Below are 25140 nucleotides of genomic sequence, written 5' to 3'. Positions count from 1 at the left end.
AAAAATAACAGTTGTCCGTATGTAGTTTTTATCCAACAGTCCAAATATATCACTACGTGTTGCTCCAAACCACCAATGATGTTACGTTGGGATTTGTATATTTACACTATATTGCCAAAAGTATTGGGACACCTGCCTTTACAGGCACATTAACTTTAATGGCATCCCAGTCTTAGTCCGTAGAGTTCAATTTTGAGTTGGTCCACCCTTTGCAGCTATAACAGCTTCAACATTCTATGGGAATGTTTGGCCATTCTTCCACAAGTGCATTTGTCAGGTCAGGCACTGATGTAGAACGAGAAGACCTAGCTCGCAGTCTCCGCTCTAATTCATCTCAAAGGTTTTCTATTGGGTTGAGGTCAGGACTCTGTGCAGGCCAGTCAAGTTCCTCCACCCAAAACTCGCTCATCCATGTCTTTATTGACGTTACTTTGTGCACTTGTGCGCAGTCATGTTGGAACAGTAAGGGGCCATCCCCAAACTGTTCCCACAAAGTTGGGAGCATGAAATCATCCAAAATGTCTTGGTATGCGGACACCTTAAGAGTTCCCTTCACTGGAACTAAGGGGCCAAGCCCAACCCCTGAAAAACAACCCCACACCATAATCCCCCCTCCACCAAACTTTACACTTGGCACAATGCAGTCAGGCAAGTACCGTTCTCCTTGCAACCGCCAAACCCAGACACCTCCATCTGATTGCCAGATGGAGAAGTGTGATTGGTCACTCCAGAGAACACATCTCCACTGCTCTAGAGTCCAGTGGCAGTGTGCTTTACACCACTGCATCTGATGCTTTGCATTGCACTTGGTGATGTAAGGCTTGAATGCAGCTGCTCGGCTTTGGAAACCCATTCCATAAAGCTCTCTACGCATCGTTGTTGTGCTAATCTGAAGGCCACACAAAGTTTGGAGGTCTTTAGCTATTGACTCTGCAGACAGTTGGCAACTTCTGTGCACTGTGTGCTTCAGCATGCGCTGACCCCGCTCTATCATTTTACGTTGCCAACCACTTTGTGGTTGAGTTGCTGTTGTTTCCAGTTGCTTCCACTTTGTTATGACACCACTAACAGTTGACCGTGGAATATTTAGAAGCAAGGAAATTTCATGGATGGACTTATTGCACAGGTGGCAACCTATAACGGCACCACACTTGAATTCACTGAGCTCCTGAGAGCGACCCATTCTTTCACAAATATTTGTAGAAGCAGTCTGCATGCCTAGGTGCTTGAGTTTATACACCTGTGGCCATGGAGGTTATTGGAACACCTGAATCGTATGATTTGGAGGGCTGGCCCAATACATTTGGCAACATAGTGTACCTTACTTGCTAGCTCCCTAACACTTGTCTTATTTCCGAAGCTAAGAAGGGTCAGGCCTGGTTAGTACTTGGATGGGAGACTGCCTTACCTTGCTTGCTAGCTGCATAAATATTCTCTTTTTCCCTAGCATTGACTATTGCTTTTGAGTTTAGATATTTTAAGAATGATGATCAAAAACATTAAAGGGTCAATCTACCTTAAAGTGATATTTAATAACAAGTGCATCTTGACAGCTAAATCAGTCCTTACCTTTTTAAATGTATTTGATCCTCCATTAGTGAAGTCTGCCATAAATCCTGACTGTTACTGGGTACTTGTTAGGAGCTTGCTCAATTGTCTAAACTACCTTACAGTTCAACCAGAGGTGTAGCTTGAAGCTTGTGCCCCCCACTACCTTTCACCGTGTGCCAAGATATGATAGCTGTATGGTGGCTGTCTCTCTCTTCTCTCTTTCCTGCTGCCGTCTGTATGTGCACACAAGGTGAGAGCAGGCAGGACACACTCTGAGCTGTTAGGTAAAAGTAGTAGGTTTGTATGTAAAGGAGGAAACTGAACAGGCCCTCTGATTTCCAGATCCACATACAAGCCCACCACTTTCAACCAGCATCTCACAGTATGCCTGCTTGCCCCCACCTTGTGTGCACGTGCAGGGCTGAGCAGGGGTGGGAGGGGGTACTGTACTGGGCTGGTTGGGGAGCTGATCAGAGAGTGTGCCACTGCAGTTATGTCTTTTTTTTTTTTTCTTAAAACACCTTTCTTTTATATGTTATTAAACAGCACCCAGTTACCTCTCTCATGGCCAGGCTGCAGTGATATGGAAGAGCAGGATATTAGGGAAAAGTAATACTCACCTTCCTGGTAATAACACATGCCCTCCTGCTTCCTCTTGGTATTGACAGATGACCCCTCCTTCAAGAGCCCCCCCACTTCAGCTAATCATAGATAACCCCCTCCTCCTGTAAAGACATATGACTTTCCCTCCTGTTAATGACACATGTCCCCCACCAGGTAATGACAGTTGACCCTCCCCCCCACCAGGTAATGACAGATACCCCTCCCCTACAGGTAATGACAGATGACCCCCACTTTTAGGTGCTCCTCCTCCTAGTAACTACACATGGCTCCCCAGGGAATTACTGATCCCCCCCCATCCTGACAATGACAGATTCCCCATCCAGCTCCCCCTCTGCTCATCCTACTCAAACTGTCACAGTAAAATCTGGAGCCTGCAGTCCCTTGGGGGCCCCTCAAGAGGTATTATAGGATTTTGTGAGAATTTTTGTGTGAGTGTCAGCAGGCGTGGTGGGGAGGGGTGGGGCAGTGTGTGTCTGTTCTCTGCACGGATCCGACCAGTAAAAGATACTGGTCGGATCCGTGCAGAGAACAGACACACACTGCCCCACCTCCCCAATGACAGCAGTACCAGCTCCTGGATGGTGCTCTCCTACCTCGCTCAACCCGGTGACAGCTCGGTGTCCATTCCTGCCTGATTGTCAGCACTGACACTTTCCCGTCCAGCAGGACTGACCTCACCCTATCCTTCCTTTGCTACTCTCCAGCTCAGGACTTGAAAATGGAGTCAAAAGCTCAGAGCCCAGAGCTTATGCTTTGCTCTGGATTCCACTTTGCCCGTCATAGTAACAGGGAGACAGCACGGCCCCCCTGGAGCATGAGCATGGTTACAATTGTGACCCCTGATACTACGCCGATGAGTTCAACTGAGTAAGCTTCTAATTGTGTTTTACTAAGAATTGAATCCCAGGATTAAACTAGTACTCCAGACCCCCTCCTGCACAATAAATTTAAGCCCTGATGAAGAGGGACTCTTGTGTAACCCCCAAAACACATTGACCAAGTTCAATTCTGAACAGAATCTTTTATTGTGATAAATAAAAATTGTATTTTGAACAATTACTACAGCTGGATTCCTCATCCTTTCACTTCACATAAACAACAAATGCCTGATAGAAATTCTAACTAGTCCATACATTTTAAGAAAGTAGTGAAGTCATTGGCATCCAGGGAACTAACATTTTCAGAAGGAGGTTAGCACTGACAGCCTTCTTATTACCCCTAGTGCAGATTTTATCTAATAGGTTGCCTAATGATGCAGAAAAAAAACATTTTAGCCTATGTATTCATACAGAAGACTAGACTGGGCTTGTAGGCTGAAGTCCTGGTAATTAGTTTCCAGCACAATTGCAGAAGTAAACACTTCTCCTTCATTTGTGTCTCAGTAATTGGCAGAGACAAGCCGAGAAGATGACATGTGTTGTGTATCCTTGTTTTAGATGGTTGATGTTAATGCACTGTTTTTATTGCAGTTTTCCAACATGTTGCCTTCCATGGCTGGACCGATGCTGATGGGCTCCCATGTAGCAACCATTATGTTGTGGTTCTGTCTTGCTTTGATAACCACTACTATCTCTCACTGTGGCTACCACCTTCCCTTCCTGCCATCTCCAGAGTTCCACGACTTCCATCATCTCAAGTAAGTTAAGCAGCCAGAGTTTTCATCCTTGTGTGTAAACTGAACCGAAACAGCACCCCACCAGTTGTAAATACACTGCTCATAAATATTAAAAGAACACATATATATATATATATATATATATATAGCATCAAGTAATTTAAACTCTTGGGATATTGATCTGGTCAGTTAAGTAGCAGAGGGGGTTGTTAATCAGTTTCAGCTGCTTTGGTGTTAATGAAATTAACAACAGGTGCACTAGGTGGGCAACAATGAGACGACCCCCAAAACAGGATTGGTTTTACAGGTGGAGGCCACTGAGATTTTTTCCCTACTCATCTTTTCTGACTGTTTTTCACTAGTTTTACATTTGGCTAGGGTCAGTGTCATTACTGGTAGCATGAAGCGATACCTGGCCCCTACAGAGGTTGTACAGGGCAGGATGGCACATCAATACGTGCCATTGCCAGAAGGTTTGCTGTGTCTCCCAGCACAGTTTCAAGAGCATGGAGGGGATTCCAGGAGACAGGCAGTTACTCTAGGAGAGCTGGACAGGGCCATAGAAGGTCTTTAACCCAACAGGAGGGCCAGTATCTGCTCCTTTGTGCAAGGAGGAACAGGATGAGCACTGCCAGAGCCCTACAAAATGACCTCCAGCAGGACTCTGGTGTGAATGTCTCTGACCAATCAGAAACAGACTTCATGATGGTGGCCTTAGGGGCTGACGTCCTCTAGTGGGCCCTGTGCTCACTGCCCGACACCATAGAGCTTGATTGGCATTTCCCATTGGACACCAGAATTGGCAGGTCCACTACTGGCGCCCTGTGCTTTTCACAGATGAGAACAGGTTCACCCTGAGCACATGTGACAGACATGAAAGGGTCTGGAGAACCCATGGAGAGTGTTATGCTGCCTGTAACATTGTTCAGCATTACTGTTTTGGTGGTGGGTGAGTGATGGTCTAGGGAGGCATATCCATGGAGGGACGTTTCGGAGCATACACGAGGCTGATAGAAGGCAGAAGTGTGCTCCCTTCTCAAGCATAAGCTCTGAAGGGATTATGCTTGAGAAGGGAGCATGCTTCTGCCTTCTATCAGCCTTGCAAATGTTCCAAAACGCGTCGCATTGCATGCTGGACTTCCCCACATCATCACGCTGACATCGTGCTCCAGGGTGTACTCCGGACACCATCTTCCAACACTCACACATGCCAGCCAGCTCCTTGTGAAGATCCAGAGTTTCTCCCCCAGCGCTGACTACGGCTATTAAATTGAGGACGCAGTCATGTCTTCCATCTTTTAACATATGCCAAAGCCTTCTTTTTCTCCTCCATCATGAGTGTTTTTTTACTGTTTTCTTCAATAAATGTTCTATGTACTGCACTTAGAGGCGCTTTTTTTCTCTTTACCCAGAGCCTGCTACAGCTACAAGAGTTTGCCCTAGTGCTATATGGACTCATTTATGTTCATTTTATATGTCATCGGACCTTATTGTGAACTTTGTTCAGTGCCCTCTGGCATTAGGAATTGGGGAATTTGTATGTGCTGATTCCTTGTTTGTTTATTTGCCATCCTTTAATAGGACCTACAGCACAAACATGCTCTTAGATTTTCATTCATGTCTCCCTCTATTTTCTATTATGGGCAACCCCTGCTTCTCCTTGATGTGACTTTTCAGGCCTTACATGTCTCCTGTCGGTATCAGGCCTCTCACTTTCTAACAGCAGATATGTGGCCCTCCCTGCATGCATTGATGAACCTATGGGCCCATTTCATTTGGACTTCTGGAAGGCCTTACAATTGCACCACTTTTTGCACTCCTTACGGTCTCCATGTAACTTTAGCAGTCATCTCACAACGTTTGAGGAATACTGCTCCGACCAAGGAGATTTACCCCACTTGCTTTCAAAAGGTTTTGCTCTATTGGTGACACTCCAAGGGAACTACTGACTGTCTTGTATAGCAAAATGGGAGGCCACTCTGGACTGTACTTTTACTTTGGGCCTACAGAACAAAATCTGCTTTTCCCTATAATCTTTGATCTGTATGAGAGTCCAGGAAATCAACTTTAAAATTCTGATATGCTGGTATCATACGCCATCTCTTTCACAAAATGTATTTTTCAATTACTACCAATCTCAGCCAAAATTGTACCAAAGGAGGAGCAGGGGACACTGTATCATATCTTCTGGTCCTGCCCCAAACTTGAACATTACTGGAAAGAGGTTCAGAGGAATGTCCAAAAAAAATCACAGAGCACATGGTCCCAGAGGACCTAGCCTTTTTTTTCTCCTTCATATCTCTAATAGCCAGGCTAAAATGTATAGGATTTCTATAATTCGTGATCTCCTCATCACTGCCAAATCATGCATTTCCCTTACTTAGAAATGCCCACAGCTACCAACCTTAGGCCTCCGGCTTCGCAGAGTAGAAGAGCTAAACCAGAGGATCTACTGATTACCGCGCTGCATAAACGTGAGAAGTATTACAAACCTGGACATTGTGGAACATGTTTTTCTACTTTGAAGAGGAGAAAGACCTCTTTGATGCACTGTCTGCTGATTGAAGAGTGCTTGCTGGTGCTCCCCACTTGGACATACCAACACATCCCATTTATTTATCATTATTATTCCCTCCACCCCCCATTTTTTTCCTTTTATGTTCTGCAACATCCTTGTTCCACGGACAGGAAGTTGTTATCAACTATGCGCTGGTTGGCACTTCCTGGATAGCCTTCTTGGTCTACACGACCTATGACTCTGTCCTTCCCACTTTGTATCACAATGCTACACACTTATTGCTTACTATTGTATTTTGCACAATGGTGCATGCATTAAGAAAAAAAAAAGCAGATTATTTTAATCACCCCTGCCAGTAGTAACTGGATGGTGGTCTCATCTATGTTAGCTGATACAGTCTGCTGGAAAGCTTGAATTTCTGAAAAATAGCAGAGTTTCCAGCTGAATGAAAAGATGAAAATAGAAGAAAGAAAGCCTAAAAAAATGGAAAATTTTATCAAATACTTACCCTAATTTTCCTTTCCTGATGTCAATTCAGGGCAGCATGTTAGGAAAACAGAAAATTGTATCAAATACTTACCGTACTTTTCCTTTCCTCATAACTGTGTCATACCTTTTGTCATACCTGTGACATGTATGCTGCCATGGATTGGCATCAGGAAAAAGAAACTAATACAGCCATCACATCTAAGAACTGGTACGCTGCAATATAATAAATGTTTGCTTTTGGGTTTAATACTGCTTTAAAAGGATAAGTTGACCTTTGTAAAAAAAAAAACATCTTTTTGTAGGAAAAGAAATGTGCCTTTATTATTTTTTCTTTTACTAGGAGCCTACAAAGCATTGCACACACGATCAGCAGATTGCAGGTACAATCTCAGGCACATGCAGACTGTCAGTGTATCTGTCTGTTTGTACCTTGTATAGGCAGGCAGTTACACAATGACAGGAAGCATCAATGAACTACTAGAGTGCCCAACAGCACCCTGGTAGATCATTGAGAACTACAAGCTGTCAGCTCCAAAGGCTGTCAGTACTTGTAGTTCTCCTATTCACAGAACTCTGTGAATGAATGACGCGGCCACGTGGGCAGAGCCCCACATGGCTGTGTCTTTTTAAAATTGTGACAATGGGTGCGCGGAGAGGAACCCCAGCCCGCTGTCACAATGGGTGATCTGGGGATGGGAACTTTTGCAACAGTAACATGTTACACCCTAAATACGGGTGTAACATGTTACAAAATATGAACTTATCTTTTAATCCTGACCCCTAAACTCTGAGCTTTAATTAACCCTGACCCCTGAACTTTGTATGTTACCTAATTCTGAACCTACATGCTATGCTTTACACTCTTAAACCATAGCAGCGCAGATTTAATTCAACCAGGTCCACCCACTGTAAATAGAATTGTCACACACAATTCGGCACCACACGCTATGCAAGAGTTTCCTTATAGCTATATTTTTTCAGTTTAACAAATGGGAGCATGGCTTTGTGGGTGTGGCTACAAATGAGGGTGCGGTCTTGTGGGCATGTTCAGCAGGGTGTCCCTGGATTTCATTTTGAAAATCTGTAAAACTTAAAGGGGGTCAACCAATGCAAATGACAGAATGTAACAACATAGGGAATATTTGGGAAGCAGGAATATCAGGAATTCACCTGGCAAGGCTGTCAAAGGCTAGCTGAGCAAGACAGACAAGAGCCAAAGTTCCTAAAGATCAGAGGTGGAGAAGAAGGTTAACTACTTAAGGAACCCTAGGAATATGGGAATGACATTTTCCAATACAAAATTGTCAATGAAATCAGCTGCCACCAAGGTCAAAACAACATAGTCTCCTTGACCCAAAAATGGACTGCAAGTGCTAATCGGATGCTGATTTTCCAGCATGACCCATTGCAAAAGCAAGCCACTGGACTGTCTTCTGCTGGACAGACTGCTGTACATACTGACTGAAAGTTGGCCGATTCCTGCTGAACCGGCTAATTTTTGGACAATGTGTACCCACTTTTAGTGAAGAAAATTGTTTGGGCCAGCTTGGTCTAAACTAAACTATTTAAAGTGACGGCAAAGATGAAAAAAGGTTTTATGGAAGCAGCAGCTGTCAGTCACTAGATGCAAGAGAGAGAAAACAGCAATTAGGATTCTTTGAGCACCTCTTCTAGAAGGTAAAATGAAAGAAAGTTCTAGAGGTCTCTTTTCTAAGCTGCGTAAGTGTGTCAGTAGGCTACCGCTTCACTGTGGGAAAGGGGGGTGAACCTTTAGCTTGAGGTAAGCTTTTTAATAGCTTTGCTGAACTTAGATGGGGAAGACTTGCCATGACCAGAAGGACCTGTGGTAGATGATGGTGCTGATGTGGGGGGTAAATGTATCTAACCCAAAAAGTAGGGGATATCCATTCCATTGGAAATTGTAATCTTGGATAATGGGGTCTGAACCCCCTCCCCTCAGTAGCTGCCTCAATGTATTTATTAAGGGAATCGTCCAAGAAAAGTTTGCCATTGAAGGGAATGCACAAAAGGCACCTTTCCTGTACTGCATTAGTAGCCCAAGCTTTAAATCTGTTCTCCAGCTTGTAGTAAAATTTAAATCGTTCATTGGACCTAACAGCTGCAGCAGTTGGGAGCAATGTATAAACTAAAATCAGAAACTACCAGTGCTATGGATATTCTTATTATAAATAAATACAAAAACGAATGAAAAAAATTAATTACAAGTGCTGGGTATCTCTTAACCAGGACTGTTCCTGCTACAAGGGTTCACTGTTCCCTTATTGACCAAAGAAATGCAATCTCACAGTGCTACCCTACAAATAATTAACCACAAAGTGCTAAAATTGAATGATACAATTGAATAAATCAATCCATATTTCATCAGCCAATAAAGTTCTCAATGTCCCTTAAAGAATATATTCCTCAGTCTCCAGCAAAAAAATATGTGCTCAGATCAATAACTTGTGCAATTTTCCACATTCACTGTGCAATGTGAGCAATTCTACATGGCACCAAAGGGTGGAGAGAGGTGCTCAGAGGAGAGTACCCTTTGCGTTCACTGAATCTGCTGGCAGTGCTTATGACTCTAGCTACGTAAGGCAGAGTCTATGAGTTTCAGTGAGTGTGTGAATACTTGAGAGGGCACAGCAGTGAGTTTGGTGCATGCAAAAGCAAGAAGTGGAATTGCACACATGAATATATACTTTATGGACACTGAGCACTTCACTGGATGAGGAAACATATAAACTGTATGTAGCCTCAGCTACATAGTGTACAGCACTGTGCACCAGCAGTGGGATGGAAACTTCCTGTTTCACTCCCAGAACAAAACCGAGTTGGGCTTTCATTCATAGAACACAAAGCTCCATGTGAAAGGCTCAGCACCACTCAACCGAACTCGAATATGTTGTGGGAGTGGGATGGGAAATTACTATACTATTACCATAATGCAGCACTGTATACTGTATGTAGCTAAGGTTACATAGTTACAACAGCTGGGAATGCTTTATAAACTGTTACAGAAGGTAATAGTTTGAACTATTTAAACTTCACTAAAAGCTGGAGATCAGCTTTAGGAGATAAGATTTTGAACATATGCAGAGAAAGTTAAAGGCATTCTGGAGATATGATGGTTTACATTCTCCATGGTGTCTACACTGATTAGTGGGGTTGAGGGCAGGAACTGTAACCTTCAAGAAAGATAGGGGAGGAGGAGGAGATAACCTCTCTGACTTTGGCCAATTGTTATATAAGGCCCAGCATGCCTGATCCAGAGTGTGAAAGGGCTTTCTACAAAAGGCCCTCTTTTTGTGCATTTCAAACATGTTGGGGCTGTGCAGTTCTAAGTGTGTCAATCCAGAGACTTGCATGAACTGCCTCAATCAGTGAGTACACAGTGGAGAGCATATGGTGAGAGGCTAAGGAAGTAACTTCCATAAATCGTGGTGGTGACAACTATTGAGCTGTTCAGCCAGAATGTTCACATCCTCCTTGTTTTCTGCCAAAGCAAGTGTCGGGCAATTCTGGTTTTAACCGACAAATAGTTAGGTAAGTGAAGGCAGAAGAGTGCTTGCAGTTTAGCACCTCCACTGATCCCAGAAGTAGCGACAACATCTGGGAGAGGTCAGACACAGTGGCAGTAAACTGCCTTTGACAGACAGGTCACGTGCTGTGCACCTTTAAGGGTGAGGGGGGTCAGGAGGTGGGAGTGGTGTCAGTGTTGGGATTTCTCTGGAACAAGGGACACTGTCAATTTGAGAGGAGCTTGGAATTTTCTCAGGACCTACGATGGACTCACCACTGTCTGTCATGTCCTGCTCCTTATCCCAAGTGCCTATAATCCTCTGTTGCCAAGTGAGGCTCTTCCCCTGTGAAGTACCCACAGAATGGATGTGAATTTAGGGGGTTCAGCGCGCCTGGTATGAGGGAGTCGTGGCAACTGAGATGTTAACCAAGTTCTAATGGCTTTGTCTCTGAGAAATCCAGCAACAAGTAGGATGACAAACGATCAGCTTGCTCTGCTTGCAGAAAATGGTGGCCAGAAGTGCTCGGCTATGAGTCTGGCATTAGCCAAAAAACTTCCAGTAAGGATGTGGAAAAAGACTGGCAGTTTTGAATATATAAATGTTTTAATATTGTTATATTTTAGGCAGAATAATGAGACAAGAAGGCTAGGGAAAAACACTAAGAATGCAAGTCCCCTACCCCTGTGCCTTCTGAAATGCTTGTGTGTATAGTATTGAGTTATGTCTTGTAGGATAAGGATGTAGATGTAGAGCCATCAAGATATGTAATCCAGGAAATGGTATGTAAAATGGTCCGCGTTAATGGTCCAATTCAGAGTCCAGACTTCTCCTATCACAGGCAGTATACTTACAAAGGGGGCTTCTGGGTCTGGGTGTCATAGGAATGACCCATAGCCCTGGATCTGTATAGCACACACTGTGGCTAACTACACTTTTTGAACTATGTGCCATGTTGAGCAACAAATTTGGAATCCAGTGCCTATGCAGACATTACAGGCCAGCTTCGCTGCTGCGAGGTGCAGCTATGATTCCTAAGGTTTACCTGAGGATCACCGATCCAGAAACTGCAAAGGAGACATGAAGATACTAAGCAGGACTTGATAGAAGCATCAATCAAAGGAGGTAAATGAATATGGTGAAAAAAAAATAGAAATTTCTTCCCCAAGAAGAGAAAGCAATTGTACAAGGACTGGAAAAAAACTGGAGTCTTATGGAGTGGGTGGGGTTATATACAGTTACTAGGCGCCAGACCCAGTGAAGCTTTTTGGCCAGTGTCTAATCACCTTAAGGCAGTGGCATCAACTCACGAGTCCTGTATTGAAGGATTAAGATACAAATTCATCCTAGATTTTAAATTACACACTCCATGTGATCCAGCATCCAACATTAGACTAAGGTTTTCTGTTGGAGGGATTGCTATAAATGGCCCAGTGTCTTTAGAGTGCTACAGAAAAAAAAACTGAAGTAACTAAAATTCTGAGTATGTTCTTTGCTTCTGACAATTTCTGGTAACAAAATGTATTGTTTTAGCTTTGCCGTGCATTACATTCAAAGGTGTTAAGGAAGCATTTTATTACTGCCATTACTGTGATTGTCAATCACTTCAAAGACAAGATTAATGCAATATGTGGAGGACACCTCCACTGCACAGATCTGTTCCCCACATAACATACCTTGTCTAACAGCACAGTCAACACTTTCCTCTTTTGAACCAGCTACTACTGAAGAATTTAGCAAATCTCTCAGATGCCCACCTAACCAATTGTCCCCTGGATCCAGTTCTCTCGCAACTACTACAGTCACCCTTTTCCTCTATCCTATGCTCACTCACATCTTCCCCTCCCCCCTAAAGCATGCACAGATCACTCCCATACTTAAAGTGTTACTAAACCCACAACAGTAAAATCAGTCTGTATCTGCAGTAAAGCATGCTTGTTACACTCACTGTGGAACCTAAGGGGTTAATCCTCTGCCTTGTGTAAAAATTCAGTTTGATCCCTTCTTCCAGTGTCCCCCACTTGTCTTCTGATAAGATATATCATGTGGAGTCACTCTGCACATGCTCAGTTTTCTGTGTATTACTACGGAGGTTTATTTTTTTCTTGGGAGAGTGCATGTGATCATCACAGGGTCAATCAGAACCGTCCAGACAGAGGTCAGGGGTTCGGCATTCTCCTAGAGCAAAATGAAAACTCCTCCTACAAGCTTTAACCAGTGCTCAACTGGACACTGATCGAAGTCACAAGACTGCTCTAACTACTGATGAGAAGAGGGGGCATGGCTTGACAATGGCGGCATGAGGACGCTCTTCTCGGAGCTCTGCATGGACTGGGACAGACAACCTGCTATTAGACCCTCACCACGGCTGTTCTCTCATGACGGGGGACCGAAAGCCTCAGCAGACTACTAGGGACGCCAGGGGAGGTGAAATTACCCATTACTTTCTCTGCTAGCACCCAATTTCCTCTCCCGAAGCCTCCTCCAAGATGGTGCCGCCATGTCCCATCACCGCCAGCTCGGCCTCTGCTAAAAAAAAACCCTCACAATCAGAGAGCGCTTCCTCTGATGCGGGGGTCTCTGCAAACCCCTGAGCGGTATCTCTGATCCTGTCACCTGCTCTCCCCCCTGGGCACTCTTCACTACTCTCTGACCGGGATGGGGAACCGGAACAGCCCTGTGGCGGGGACTATCAGAGACCTTATGGCGGACTTTCCTACTTAACCGGATCTGCATGCTATGGCCACCTCAATTGTTAATGCCCTCTCCCGTGAACTTCAAGACCTATGCCAAAAAGTGGACACTGTGGAGGAAAGAGTGACAGACCTAGAAAGCTCCTCAACTGCTACTGACGCTAGATTGTCCGCCATAGAAGCCAACCAGCAGGCCTTCCACCGCAATCTCATAGATGTGCATCTTCGCCTGGATGATGGGGAGAATCGCAATCGGCGGAACAATCTCCGACTTAGGGGGATTCCAGATGCCATTAGTGAGGCGAACCTGCACGCTACCATAACTGCTATTTTTAACCAGTTACTGGGGAAGCCCCCCACAGCGGACTTGGAACTTGACCGGATGCATCGGGTCCTGGGCCCGTTTGCCCTCTCCAACCCAGGCAACATCCACCGCTCTACCCCCGCCCAAGAAATGTTCTCTGTAGGGTCCACTTCTATACAGTAAAGGAAGAATTTTTATGTCAAGCCTGGACCGCGGGGTCCTATAGACTTTGATGGTGCCACATATACCCCGACATCTCCAGGCAGCCCCAAGTTATGCGGGGAATGCTCCAGCCCCTGCTGGAAGTGATCCGGGAGGCCGACGCGACATATCGCTGGGGCCACCATTTCCATCTCATCATCCGCAAGCAGGGTGTTGAGTTTTCCCTGTGCTCCCCAGATCAACTGTCAACGCTGTTCGATTTCCTGGACAAGTCTGCAGTGGAGGTTCCGAACTGGCTGGACCCTTTTTTTTTTGCACCCTGACACACCAACTGTCTCCATACCTCACCCACAGAGGATTCGAAGACCCTGTTCCAGAGCTTCTGGTTGCGAGATCACCAGGTGGAGGCCTCCTAGGCCTACTCGTTTCCTCAGAGGACTAACTGACTCTACTTCTATCATACATCTCGGACTTGATTTTCGGGGGTAAGGGGTAGGATGTTTATTTTTATTATGAAAATATTTTTCATCTTCCCCAATCCAACTTTAACGCTCAGGTTTTGGAACCGAGATGATGGCCCCTGTCTGGCATAGTTGGAATAGTCATACCCACTTCTCCTGGCCGTGCCCCCTTCTCTTTCTGGTGTATGGAGGAAGTTTTGTACTTGGTGATATCTTTACACCTACGGGGGAGACCCTTCTCTCCCCTTCATTTATTATACCATGCTGGGCCCTTCTGGCTCTCCCCATTAGCTTTCCACCCTCCTTTTTCAAAAAGGTTCATGCTCTCTTCCGAGATTTCATTTGGTCACATCAGAAACCTCATCTCCAGCTTCGGCTCTTACATCTTCCCAGGGGTCACGGTGGGTTGGGTTTTCCAGACATCCGGGCTTACTACAGAGCAGCCCACTTGACGAGGTTAAAGAACTGGCATTGCCATGATCTCGTCGCGTGTGCCTCAGGCCTTGGCGGACCATCCTATGCTCAGTAGCACGTTGTTGGAGTCTCGGGAGATTTTTCATAATTCTTCCCTTTCTCCGTTGCCTTCCCCTATGGTTCATGTTCTGGGGAAGCCAGAATTTCAACCGGGATTGGACAACCCCCAATTCAAAACGCTTGGCTGCCACTGGGCGCCTCCATCTTTGTGACTTTCTGGATCCCGATGGCAATCTCACCCCCTCTGCCCTGTCAACGGCCATGGACCCTCCACTAGACTTATGGAACAATCTACAACTTCAACATTTTCTTTGGCAATGTTCCCGTTCTCCGGCAAATGTCTGTAATAAGCGGGTGCCTATCCATCATTGTCTCTCCATTATTTATTCCGCTTTAGTTAGTCCGCAGAATGACTACCCCTATCTTCCTATCCCACTGGGAAGCTGATCTGGGCATTCATTTCCCAGATGTACAGGAGAAGATTCTCCACTTTGCACAGAAATCATTCATTGCCTCTAAGGTAACTACTTATAAAATCTTGACCATGTGGTATAGGGTCCCTACGACCTTACATCGCATCTTTCCCCAAATTCCGGACCTATGTTGGAGATGCGCTGCTGACTGGGGTACAATTTCCCACATCTTCTGGGCCTGCCCTAAGATTAAATAATTCTGGCAGATTGTGACCAGCACCATTAAGGACTTGACGAGTGGTGACGTGGCATGTGATCCAGCGGCCTATTACACCTTACAGATTGCCCCATTACAAAGTATAAGGTTTCATCACTGACGATTTAACTGCTAAACGCGGCAAAAGCTTGCATTCCTCTGTGCTGGAGGTCTGTACACTCACCTATGAGGGCCCTCTGGTTCTCCAAAGTCAATGAGCTAAGAGACACGGAGGACCTCACAGACTCTTTATATTACCGTGGGGAAATTTTCCGAGACACCTGGAGACTGTGGCAATATTTTGTCTATACTGACTTCTAACTTCAGCAATCTCCTGGGCTGGTCTGAGGAGCCCCACCTCACCTGATTGGTTTGGTCCCCGGATGGGAGAGATGCCCTACCTTATTCCGCTATTCTCTACTCAATTGGTTTCTTCTCGACTTTATATTATGTTTTCCTTGATTTTCTTGAGAATCTTTGAGATCTCTCTGTGTCCCTGCCTCCTTTTCCTCACCCTCTTCCCCCTTTTTTCCCCATCCCACTTACTTCTGCCCCTTTCCTATATCCCGTCTCTTATCCTACTTCGCTCCCCCCATCAATTAAAAGGTTTCTCCATTGGTTTCCCATATCATCAGGTGCTATATACCAGAAGTCACTTATCAGTATGGTGCCTGAATCTCTGTTCGGGTCCCTTTCCCCTCCTCTTTTTTGGTGGTACATGAGCAAACTTTGGTAACCTGGTTCTTTTTTACAGGTGCTTGTATACACTAGACCTTGTCCTCAGGCACTCCGGGTCAAGATATTGTAGCTGCATAACTGCCTTATTATGCTGTTATTTGTACCTGTTTTTACCATAACCTCGATAGTTTACTTTTGTATCCTCTTATTTTGGTTCATCTACTGCCAAGTGTTTTTATCTTCTGTATACTTTGTACTGCGCAATCTCTGGCTTTTTGAACAACGAAAATATATAAATAAAAAGGTATTAAACTTCCATGTTCTGTGTAGTGTGGGAGACCAGATATAGTGAATACAGGGTCCTAGGTTTAGTAACACTTTAAGAAGCCCTCACTGGACCCCACCAACCTGAACAACTTAAGCCCCGTCGTATTGCTCCCATTCACCTCTAAACATTTAGAATGCTTAGTCTACAACCATCTTAGCATCTACCTCATTGAAAACAACCTTTTTCTCTCAACACTCCACAGAAACTACCCAACTAAAACTCACTAACAATTTACTAACTGCTAAAACCAATGGCCACTACTTCATACGCTTACTACTAGACCTCTTTGTGGCTTTTCATACTGTTGACCACCTGTTCCTTCTCAGTAAACACCACTGCCTTGGCCTCCAAGATTCTGCTCTATCCTGGTTCCACTCCTACCTATCACAACGCTCCTTCAGTGTTGCCAATAACTGTCTCCTCTCCACTTCCCCTTCCTGTAGGGGTCCCCCAAGGCTCTGTTCTTGGACCCCTTCTATATCTACACCTTCTACCTTGGTCACTTGATAACCTCCCATGGCTTCAAATACCACCTCTATGCCAATGACACCCAAATCTCTATACTCCTCTACTCCCCCCTCCCACTTGTGTCCGCCTTGATTTTTTTCTATCAAGAATAATAAAGCAACTATCAGTCCCTCCCCTCAAGTCAGGGTACTAGGTGTAATCCTAGACTTTGACCTGTCCTTTCAAGCCCCAAATCCAATCAGTCAAAAACTTGTAGTTCACCTCCATAACAGATCTAAAATTTGCCCCTATTTAACTAATGAACCCACCAAGCTACTCATTCACTCCCTTGTTATCTCTCGCCTTGACCATTACAACTCCCTTCTCATCTCCTCTTCAGTCTATCATGAATGCTGCTGCTATAATCATATACCTTACCAACATCTTTGTGTCTGCCACCCTTCTCTGCCAATCCCTCCACTGGCTTCCACTTTCCCAGCAAACTAAATTCAAAATACTAACATACAAAGCCATTCACAACACTGGCCTGAGCTACATCAACAATCTTGTCTCCAAATATCACCCAAACTGTCCTCTCCACTCCTCTCATGACCTCCCCCTCCCATTCTTTTCTCCAGGACTTCATATATTATCATTGATATAAGACAACAGTGAAGTCCACATTCACCAGAGCGTCTCCCACCCTCTGGAACTTTCTATCTCAATCTGTACAGCTATCCCCTACTGTGGCAGCTTCATCTCTTGAAGGAAGCCTATCACGCCTCCAACTAAATGTATATCACTTCCATCAGCTCAACCCCCAGTTATAGCTTTTTGTTCCACCCTATTAGACTGTAGGGTCCTCTTAACCCTCTTGTATTTTACTGTATTGTAACTGTGCAGTGTTTTACAATATAAGGGGAGACAGTACAAACTGTTGGTGCTATATAAATCCTGTATAATAATTACTGATATGAAAATTAAGTATTGCAATAACCATACACTGCAGTCCAAAATTCTATGGTCAGCCTGATTAGTAATATTGATGTAATATGTTTATGATCTAGGTTTAACCAGTGTTATGGCGTATTGGGAGTACTTGACCGGCTACATGGCACAGACCTGGTTTTCAAGCAAACTAAGGCCTATGACAGACATATCTTACTGCTGAATTTAACCCCTCTGACTCAGAGCATTCCTGAGCCTACCAAGAAATCAGAATAAACAACGATGAAGATGGCCACCATCAGGACAAGAAATGTGTTTTGGTATTTTTTTTGTTTTTGTGCACACTGGCTCCCATTTCAATACAGGCTTTAAATGCTTTATTGGAAAATATCCAATTTACAAATTGTATCATTAAGGAAACTTCTTACGAGGAGAGAATTGGACTGCTGATGCTCACCACTAAAATCCTGTTTGCCTGGCCATTGTATTGATTGGATATCTTACCAGCAGAACATATTATCCCTACCAGCAGAACATAGTGATCACTGCTAGCAGCTATAGCGAAGGATCAACTTCAGTACAACCAGCCTAGCCTTCCCATAGATGGATCAGATCCCGGCTGGTCCCTGCTGCACTGGCCAAGATTAGATCCATCTATGGCTGGTTTAAACTTAGACTTTGTACATATTGGTATCAGTATATGATTGACCAGTTTGTGAAAAATGTGTAAAGCAAGCCTTTTAAAGTTTTTTTCAGGAAGCTTCAATTAGCTTTGTGAAAGGCTTTAGATTGATGCTAAAGGTTCTGCTTTTTTTTTTTTAACTTTCCTGCTCTGTGCAATGGTTTTGCATAGAGCAGCCCCAATCCTCCGCTAGCGCTCCTGGCCCCTCCCCCCTGCTGAGTGACCCCAGAGCAAGCAGTTTTCACTCGCTCATGCTCACTTCTGGGCCACCTCTGTATTTCCATAAGAAACACAGAGTGCGTATTGGCCCCATTCTCTTCACTGGCTGTGATTGACAGCAGCAGGGGCGAATGAGAGAGACCCACCGTTCTTGCGCACATTGCTGGATCGGGCTCAGGTAAATATTACCCTAGGTTCACACCTAAGAGTTTTCTGCAGAACGCACTACAGTTTTCCTATGGGACTCATTCACATCTCCATGTTTTCATCCGGTGCGTTTTATGGAAAGGGTCAGGAACTTTTTTTTTTTTTTTTAACGCAAAAAGTTATGTTTTTGGTTCTATAGACTTCAATGGAAACGCTGCAGAAAAGCTTATGGTGTGTTTTTGCACCATTTTGCCATTTAAAACTGCCTGGCAACAAGGAAAAAAAAAAAAAAAAAGAAGCAAAACACATCAAAACCGCATGTGCAAAAACACACTGCAGAAATGGATCAAACACAAACTGCATAGGTGTGAACCTAGTCTAAGGGGGGCTGAGGAGGGACTTGCACACTAAAGGTCTTTCACCTTCATGCATTCTGTGTACATGCTGCCTATAATGCCCATATGTACAAGGACATATGATAGGTTTCCAAAACATTGGCAAACAGAGAAACATTTCAAATCCTTTCATTTTATTAAACGTATTCCAGCTCCAACTATACCATAAACTGCAATTTTATTCATCTTCTACCATACTGAACTCAATTTAAAATAATGAAAGTTCAGTAACAAGGAATCAGATCACTATAACCTTTGACCAATATGTAATAAATGACTAAAGTTTCTGCTGTGACCGACCGTCTTTAGCTAAACATCTGGAAACTGATGTAAGTTGCCCGTTTTAAGATACAATTCAGCAGGAACAAAAAAAAACAAAACAAAACTTCTTAACAAGTGTAGGAATATTTTTTACACTAATCTTGTCCTGATATAGTTTGCACACTAACTAGTTCATGTGTGAGCTACATAGGCATCTTACTTTTTTAAACTCTTGATTTTGTGTTTATATTCTGCTAGCAGTAGAGTTTCTTGTAATATAATTTTAATATATGGGATATGACTAACTATAAACTTAATGGTGCACTTTAATCAAAATAAACATTTTACATATTTTCTACTGTCATTTAATGAATAATGCTATCACTTCTCTGCATAACTGTAAGGGCCCTTTTACACATATACAAAGGAAACCGAGCACGGCATCAGATTAGTGTATGGTTAAAAACACTTGATCTCCATTTCTCACTTGCATCTGAAAGACCTGTAGACTGCTCCAAATGTCAGAGTGGTGGTTCAATATACAACTCACAGCAATCTGGATGGACTGATAGGGCTGCAGGGCAGAAGCAGGGACCCACTGCAAGATGGCAAATTGGTGGCGTCTTTCCTCTCACTCACGGCATGAACAGGAAGGCAGACAAGAAAACTTGACAGGCTTTGGGGGAGGCGGACCGCAACAAGTTTACGAGGTCTTGCCTCTTTTTTCAGGTTGAAAGAACGCAAGATCTCTGAAACGCATTGCGGTCCTCCCCCCACATTTTCCTGTTTGCCTTCCTGTTCGTGTCGTGAGAAGAGAGACGCCGCCGCTTTACCATCTTTTTGCGCAAAAAAATCCTTGCCCTGTAAGTATCATAACAGTGGCTACAATTGACCAAGCAGATGATCCAGTACACCCTGTGTCCTCCATCGGATGACCCAAATGTCTGATCATTGTTGGAGATGCCTAGAGGCAGAGAGTGTCCTTCTACATTCCTTTTGAGAATGGCTCAAGTTGAGGGAATTCTGAGACTGTGTAGAACTTCAGAGACCCTTACTGATGTGCCTCTAAAAGGATATATATATATATATATATATATATATATATATATATATATATATATATATATATATATATATATAGACATATAGACAAGACTCGTTCCCCCTGTTCTTTCTTCTGCTGGCCCTCTTCCCAGCACCCTTCATTTCTCTCTCTTCCCCCAACTCTGTCTATCACCATCTCAGCTTTACACTTTCTTCTAAAGGTACTTACCGGACCTTTGAAATAAATAAAAGAAAGGTATCTTGAGAGGAAATAAGACTATATTGTATCATTATACCTTACTTTGTGTAATAATTTATGCATGTCTACATTTTGGACTGTTCTTTCTCCTTGAATAAAGAATTTAGAAAAATGAATGTGCTGCCTTAACAGTTGCACGCTAATGCAACACAGTCTGAATGAGCCCTATGTAAAGACTGCTGTCAAAAAAAAAAAAAAATTGACTTTTTTTTTTTAACTCCTCTGTGAAAATAGTCAGGTCTGTCTGTTATAATGAGCAGGAAGGAGTTCAGGAAAGTTAGAACAAAGCCAGAAGTCACCAAGGGTACAATTGTTTGTTTAAAGGTTTATCTCTTTAAACCCACAACATGTTATGCTTACCTGCTTTGTGCAATGGTTTTGCACAGAGCAACACCAATCTTCGTCTTCTGGGAGCCCGTCAGGGCTCCTTCCCCCCCCCCCCCACCTTCTGAGTAACCCCCTAACAATCCACTTGCTAAGGGGGTACTCGTGCTGATGAACCAGTTCTTCAGACAGAGGATCCAGATGATCTGAAAGAGCGCAAAAAGGGGCTTCCAAAAGAAGTCTAATCAGGCTACAGTACCACATCTGGCCCAGGCAAACCTGGAGCTATTAAAAAAACAAACAAAAGAAAAAAAACAAAACACAGCAATTCCCTCTATCTCAATCATAGTAGCATTGTACCATGTATAGCAGGTGAAGGATTTTCTTGATGGAAAGGTGTTGATTAGGCTGTAATGATCCCACCACAGCAACCACTGTCACTTTGTTGAACCTGGGAGGTACACATCAAGCTGCCTACAATGCTCATGTGTCTCCAAATGCTGCTGGCTAAGGAAGTTTACCTGCCAATTGTCCACACCTCTTCGATATTCAATGTGCGCCACTGCTGTGGCATTGGTCGACTAAACCCGAATGACCTGACCCTCCAGCTGGGTGAAAAAAATTTACTGACAGCACACCACAGATTTATATACACTATATTATCAAAAGTATTGGGACACCTGCCTTTACACGCACATGAACTTTAATGTCATCCCAGTCTTAGTATGTAGGGTTCAATATTGAGTTGGCCCACTCTTTCCAGCTATAACAGCTTCAACTCTTCTGGAAAGGCTGTCCACAAGGTTTAGGTGTGTCTATGGGACTGTTTGACCATTCTTGCAGAAGTGCATTTGTGTGGTCAGGCACTTATGTCTGACAGGAAGGCCTGGCTCACAATCTCCGCTCTAATTCATCCCAAAGGTGTTCTATCGGGTTGAGGTCAGGGCTCTGTGCAGGCCAGTCAAGTTCCTCTATGCCAACGTTGATCATCCATATCTTTATGAACCTTTCTTTGTGCTCTGGTGCGCAGGCATGTTGGACAGGAAGGGGCCATCCCCAAACTGTCCCCACAAGCTTGGGAGCATGAAATTGTCCAAATGTCTTGGTATGCTGACGCCTTTAGAGTTCCCTTCACTGGAACGAAGGGGCCAAGCAAAACCCCTGAAAAACAACCCCACACCATAATCCCCCCTCCACCAATCTTTGCACTTGGCACAATGCAGTCAGGCAAGAACCGTTTTCCTGGGAACCACCAGACACATCCATCAGATTGCCAGACAGAGAAGTGTGATTCGTCACTCGAGAACACGTCTTCACTGCTCTAGAATCTAACAGCGGCTTGCTTTACATCACTGAATCTGACGCTTTGCATTGCACCTGGTGATGTAAGGCTTGGATGCAGCTGCTCGGCCATGAAAACCCATCCCAACACACTATATTGCCAAAAGCATTGGGCCAGCCCTCCAAATCATTGGATTCAGGTGTTCCAATAGCTTCCATGGCCACAAGTGTATAAAATCAAGCACCTAGGTGTGCAGACTGCTTCTACAAACATTTGTGAAAGAATGGGTCGCTCTTGGGAGCTCAGTGAATTCAAGCGTGGTCCCGTGAAAGGTTGCCACCTGTGCAAAAAGTCCATCCGTGAAATTTCTTTGCTACTAAATAGTCGACGGTCAACTGTTAGTGATATTATAACAAAGTGGAACCACCTGGGAACAACAGCAACTCAGCTACAAAATGGTAGGCCACGTAAAATGACAGAGCGGGGTCAGCGCATACTGAAGCGCACAATGTGCAGAATTTTCCAACTGTCTGAAAAGTCAATAGCTAAAAGACCTCCAAACTTCGTGTGAACGTAAGATTAGCACAACAGTGTGTAGAGAGCTTCATGGAATCGGTTTCCATGGAAGGGCTGCTGCATCCAAACCATACATCACTAAGTGCAATGCAAAGCGTCAGATGAAGTGATGTAAAGTATGCCGCCACTGGACTCTAAAGCAGCGGAGACGTGTTCTCTGGAGTGATGAATCATGCTTCTCCATGATTGAGGTGTCTGGGTTTGGCAGTTGCCAGGAGAACGGTACTTTCCTGACTGCATTGTCCCAAGTGTAAAGTTTGGTGGAGGGGTGTATTGGTGTGGAGCCGTTTCTCAGGGGTTGGGCCTGGCCCTTTAGTTCCAGTGAAGGGAACTCTTAAGGCATCAGCATACCAAGACAATTTCACGCTCCCACCTTTGTGGGAAGAGTTTGGGGATGGCCCCTCCATGTTCCAACATGACTGTGCACCAGTGCACAAAGCAAGGTCCATAAAGACATGGATGACCAAGTTTGGGGTTCAGGAACTTGACTGGCCTGCATAGAGTCCCCACCTCAACCCGATAGAACACCTTTGGGATGAATTAGAGCAGAGTCTGAGAGCCAGGCCTTCTCATCCAAAAATCTGTGCTTAACCTCACAAATTTGCTTCTGGAAGAATGGTCAAACATTCCCACAGACACACTCCTAAACCTTGTGGACAGTCTTCCCAGAAGAGTTGAAGCTGTTATAGCTGCAAAAGGTGGGCCAACGCAATGTTGAACCCTACCAACTAAGGCCCCTTCCACACGGACATGCCGATCAGGTCTACCTACCCGTTTTCAGGTGAACCTGATCGGAAACCTCTATTCTCCTCTATGGAGCGACATGTGTCCATTCACACCCGCCAACATCCAATCCACCAAAAGACAAATGGGGATCTATTCCCCTTCCGTCCTTCGGACTGGCTTGGATTGCAGTCGGAGGTAAACGGATAGGTGGTCTGTTTCCATCTGACCGCCTAGATTGGACAGCGGGCTGTGTATGTGTCCGCTCTGCAGCAGAACAGACACGGATCTGTCATTTGCTTGCACAGCGAAGATCAGCAGAGAAATCTTCCACCGAGCAAGTAGATCCGCGGACAGGTCTGCCCCATGTGAAAGGGGCCTTAGACTAGGATGCCATTAAAGTTCATGTGTGTGTAAAGGCAGGCGTCCAAATACTTTAGGCAATACAGTGTACGTACGTGTAAACACACACACCACTGTGCAAAAGTTTTAGGCAGGGGATCACCAAACCCAACCAACCCCTGTTGCTCAAACCCTGGCTCCAAACAGCCATGATGTTTAAGTCAGAGAGACAGTAAAAACAGTGCGTTAGGCTGGATCCTGAGACAAGAGGTCCTCTCAGAAAGGCAATTGTCAGGGAGAGTCTGAATAACCACTCCACATGGGCACACCACAGGCAAGGCCAGTCTGGAGCTTCCAGAAGGACCAGAGTCCCTTCAACCCTTATCCTACACAGCAGGTGAGGGAGCAGCTTGAGAGGAGCAAAAAGGTTAAAAAAAAAAAAAAAAAAAAAAAAGTGAGGCTATGCTGGTCCCACCAGCACATCCAATGCATCTGCCAGGCGGTTGTGCACTCTCGCCACAAACCTCAGAACCTACCTGTTTAGGCATGATGCCAGAACCAAGACCAGTGTCCCCCAGAGTATGCATGTCTGGGCGGGCATAGGGCCCACTCCCACAAATCAAGTGTCTGGCAACTGAGGTAAGCTGCCTGCCAATCCCGACGCCTGGGGGAGTGCACAGCAGAAGGAGCCAGAACATGCTGTGTGGCCCACTGCACAAAAAAAAAAAAAAAAAAAAAAAAAAACAGGGCAAGAGTTGCACACTGCTCCTTTCACATTGAAGGTTGACATAGGCTCTTGACCTGGGACCCCTGGAGAAGATCCATCCAACGCTCCAGAGACAGCCTGATCGCTCGCAACCCCAGGACAATGATAGGTAGCCAAACCTCCTCCAGAGTACAGTGACCTAGTGTTGTCAAACCCAGGACACCTCCACAGCTGGACAGGCGGGTATTCATCATGACAACCATGACCTGTATGGGAGGAGAGTGTCATTTACCAGCCCAGACAAATCTGGTTGTCCAGGGAAGCAGAAGACTGGTCCAGGATACCCCTCTGCAGAACTTCTGTACAGAACCAAACTAGAAGGCAGACACCAGAAGCCCCAGAGCCTGCAAGAAAGACCACCGGGTGGATTGTTTGCTGAACAAGTAGTTTAACCGCAGTCCAAAACAACTGGTGTGCGTCTGCCAGGAAAACACACTGTTGCGAGTACCTAGTCAAAACTCTGGCCTAGACGCTCAAGACTGCTGTTCAGGGTAGGGGCTGACGTCAAAGTTCCAAACCCATTCAAAGTCCTGCAGGGAGTGAATTTTGACCTCCAGGATTGTCAGTGAGGCCTAAGAATCTGCCTGCAGGAGTGGGCCGTCCATGATAACCTGTGACAGCAATCCCCTACTTTC

General features: G+C 44.7%; 1 protein-coding gene across 1 annotated transcript in view; it reads left to right on the top strand.

Annotated features, from left to right (window-relative positions):
- The window catches only part of FAXDC2 (fatty acid hydroxylase domain containing 2), a 67855-nt gene extending 47247 nt beyond the window's left edge, over positions 1-20608 (top strand). Inside the window, exons 8-9 of the mRNA XM_089682825.1 lie at positions 3645-3811; positions 17605-20608. Of these exons, the coding sequence (XP_089538951.1) occupies positions 3645-3811; positions 17605-17761 (324 nt within the window). The 3' untranslated portion in view covers positions 17762-20608. The remainder of the gene's footprint in view (positions 1-3644; positions 3812-17604) is intronic.
- The last annotated feature ends 4532 nt before the right edge of the window (positions 20609-25140 follow it).

The sequence above is a fragment of the Staurois parvus genome, unplaced genomic scaffold, assembly GCF_062004578.1.
Source record: "Staurois parvus isolate SC_StPar_1 unplaced genomic scaffold, SC_StPar_1.0 ptg000298l, whole genome shotgun sequence".
Taxonomy (NCBI): domain Eukaryota; kingdom Metazoa; phylum Chordata; class Amphibia; order Anura; family Ranidae; genus Staurois; species Staurois parvus.
Note: the sequence above shows the minus strand (reverse complement) of the source record. Positions and strands in the feature narration are given on the sequence as shown.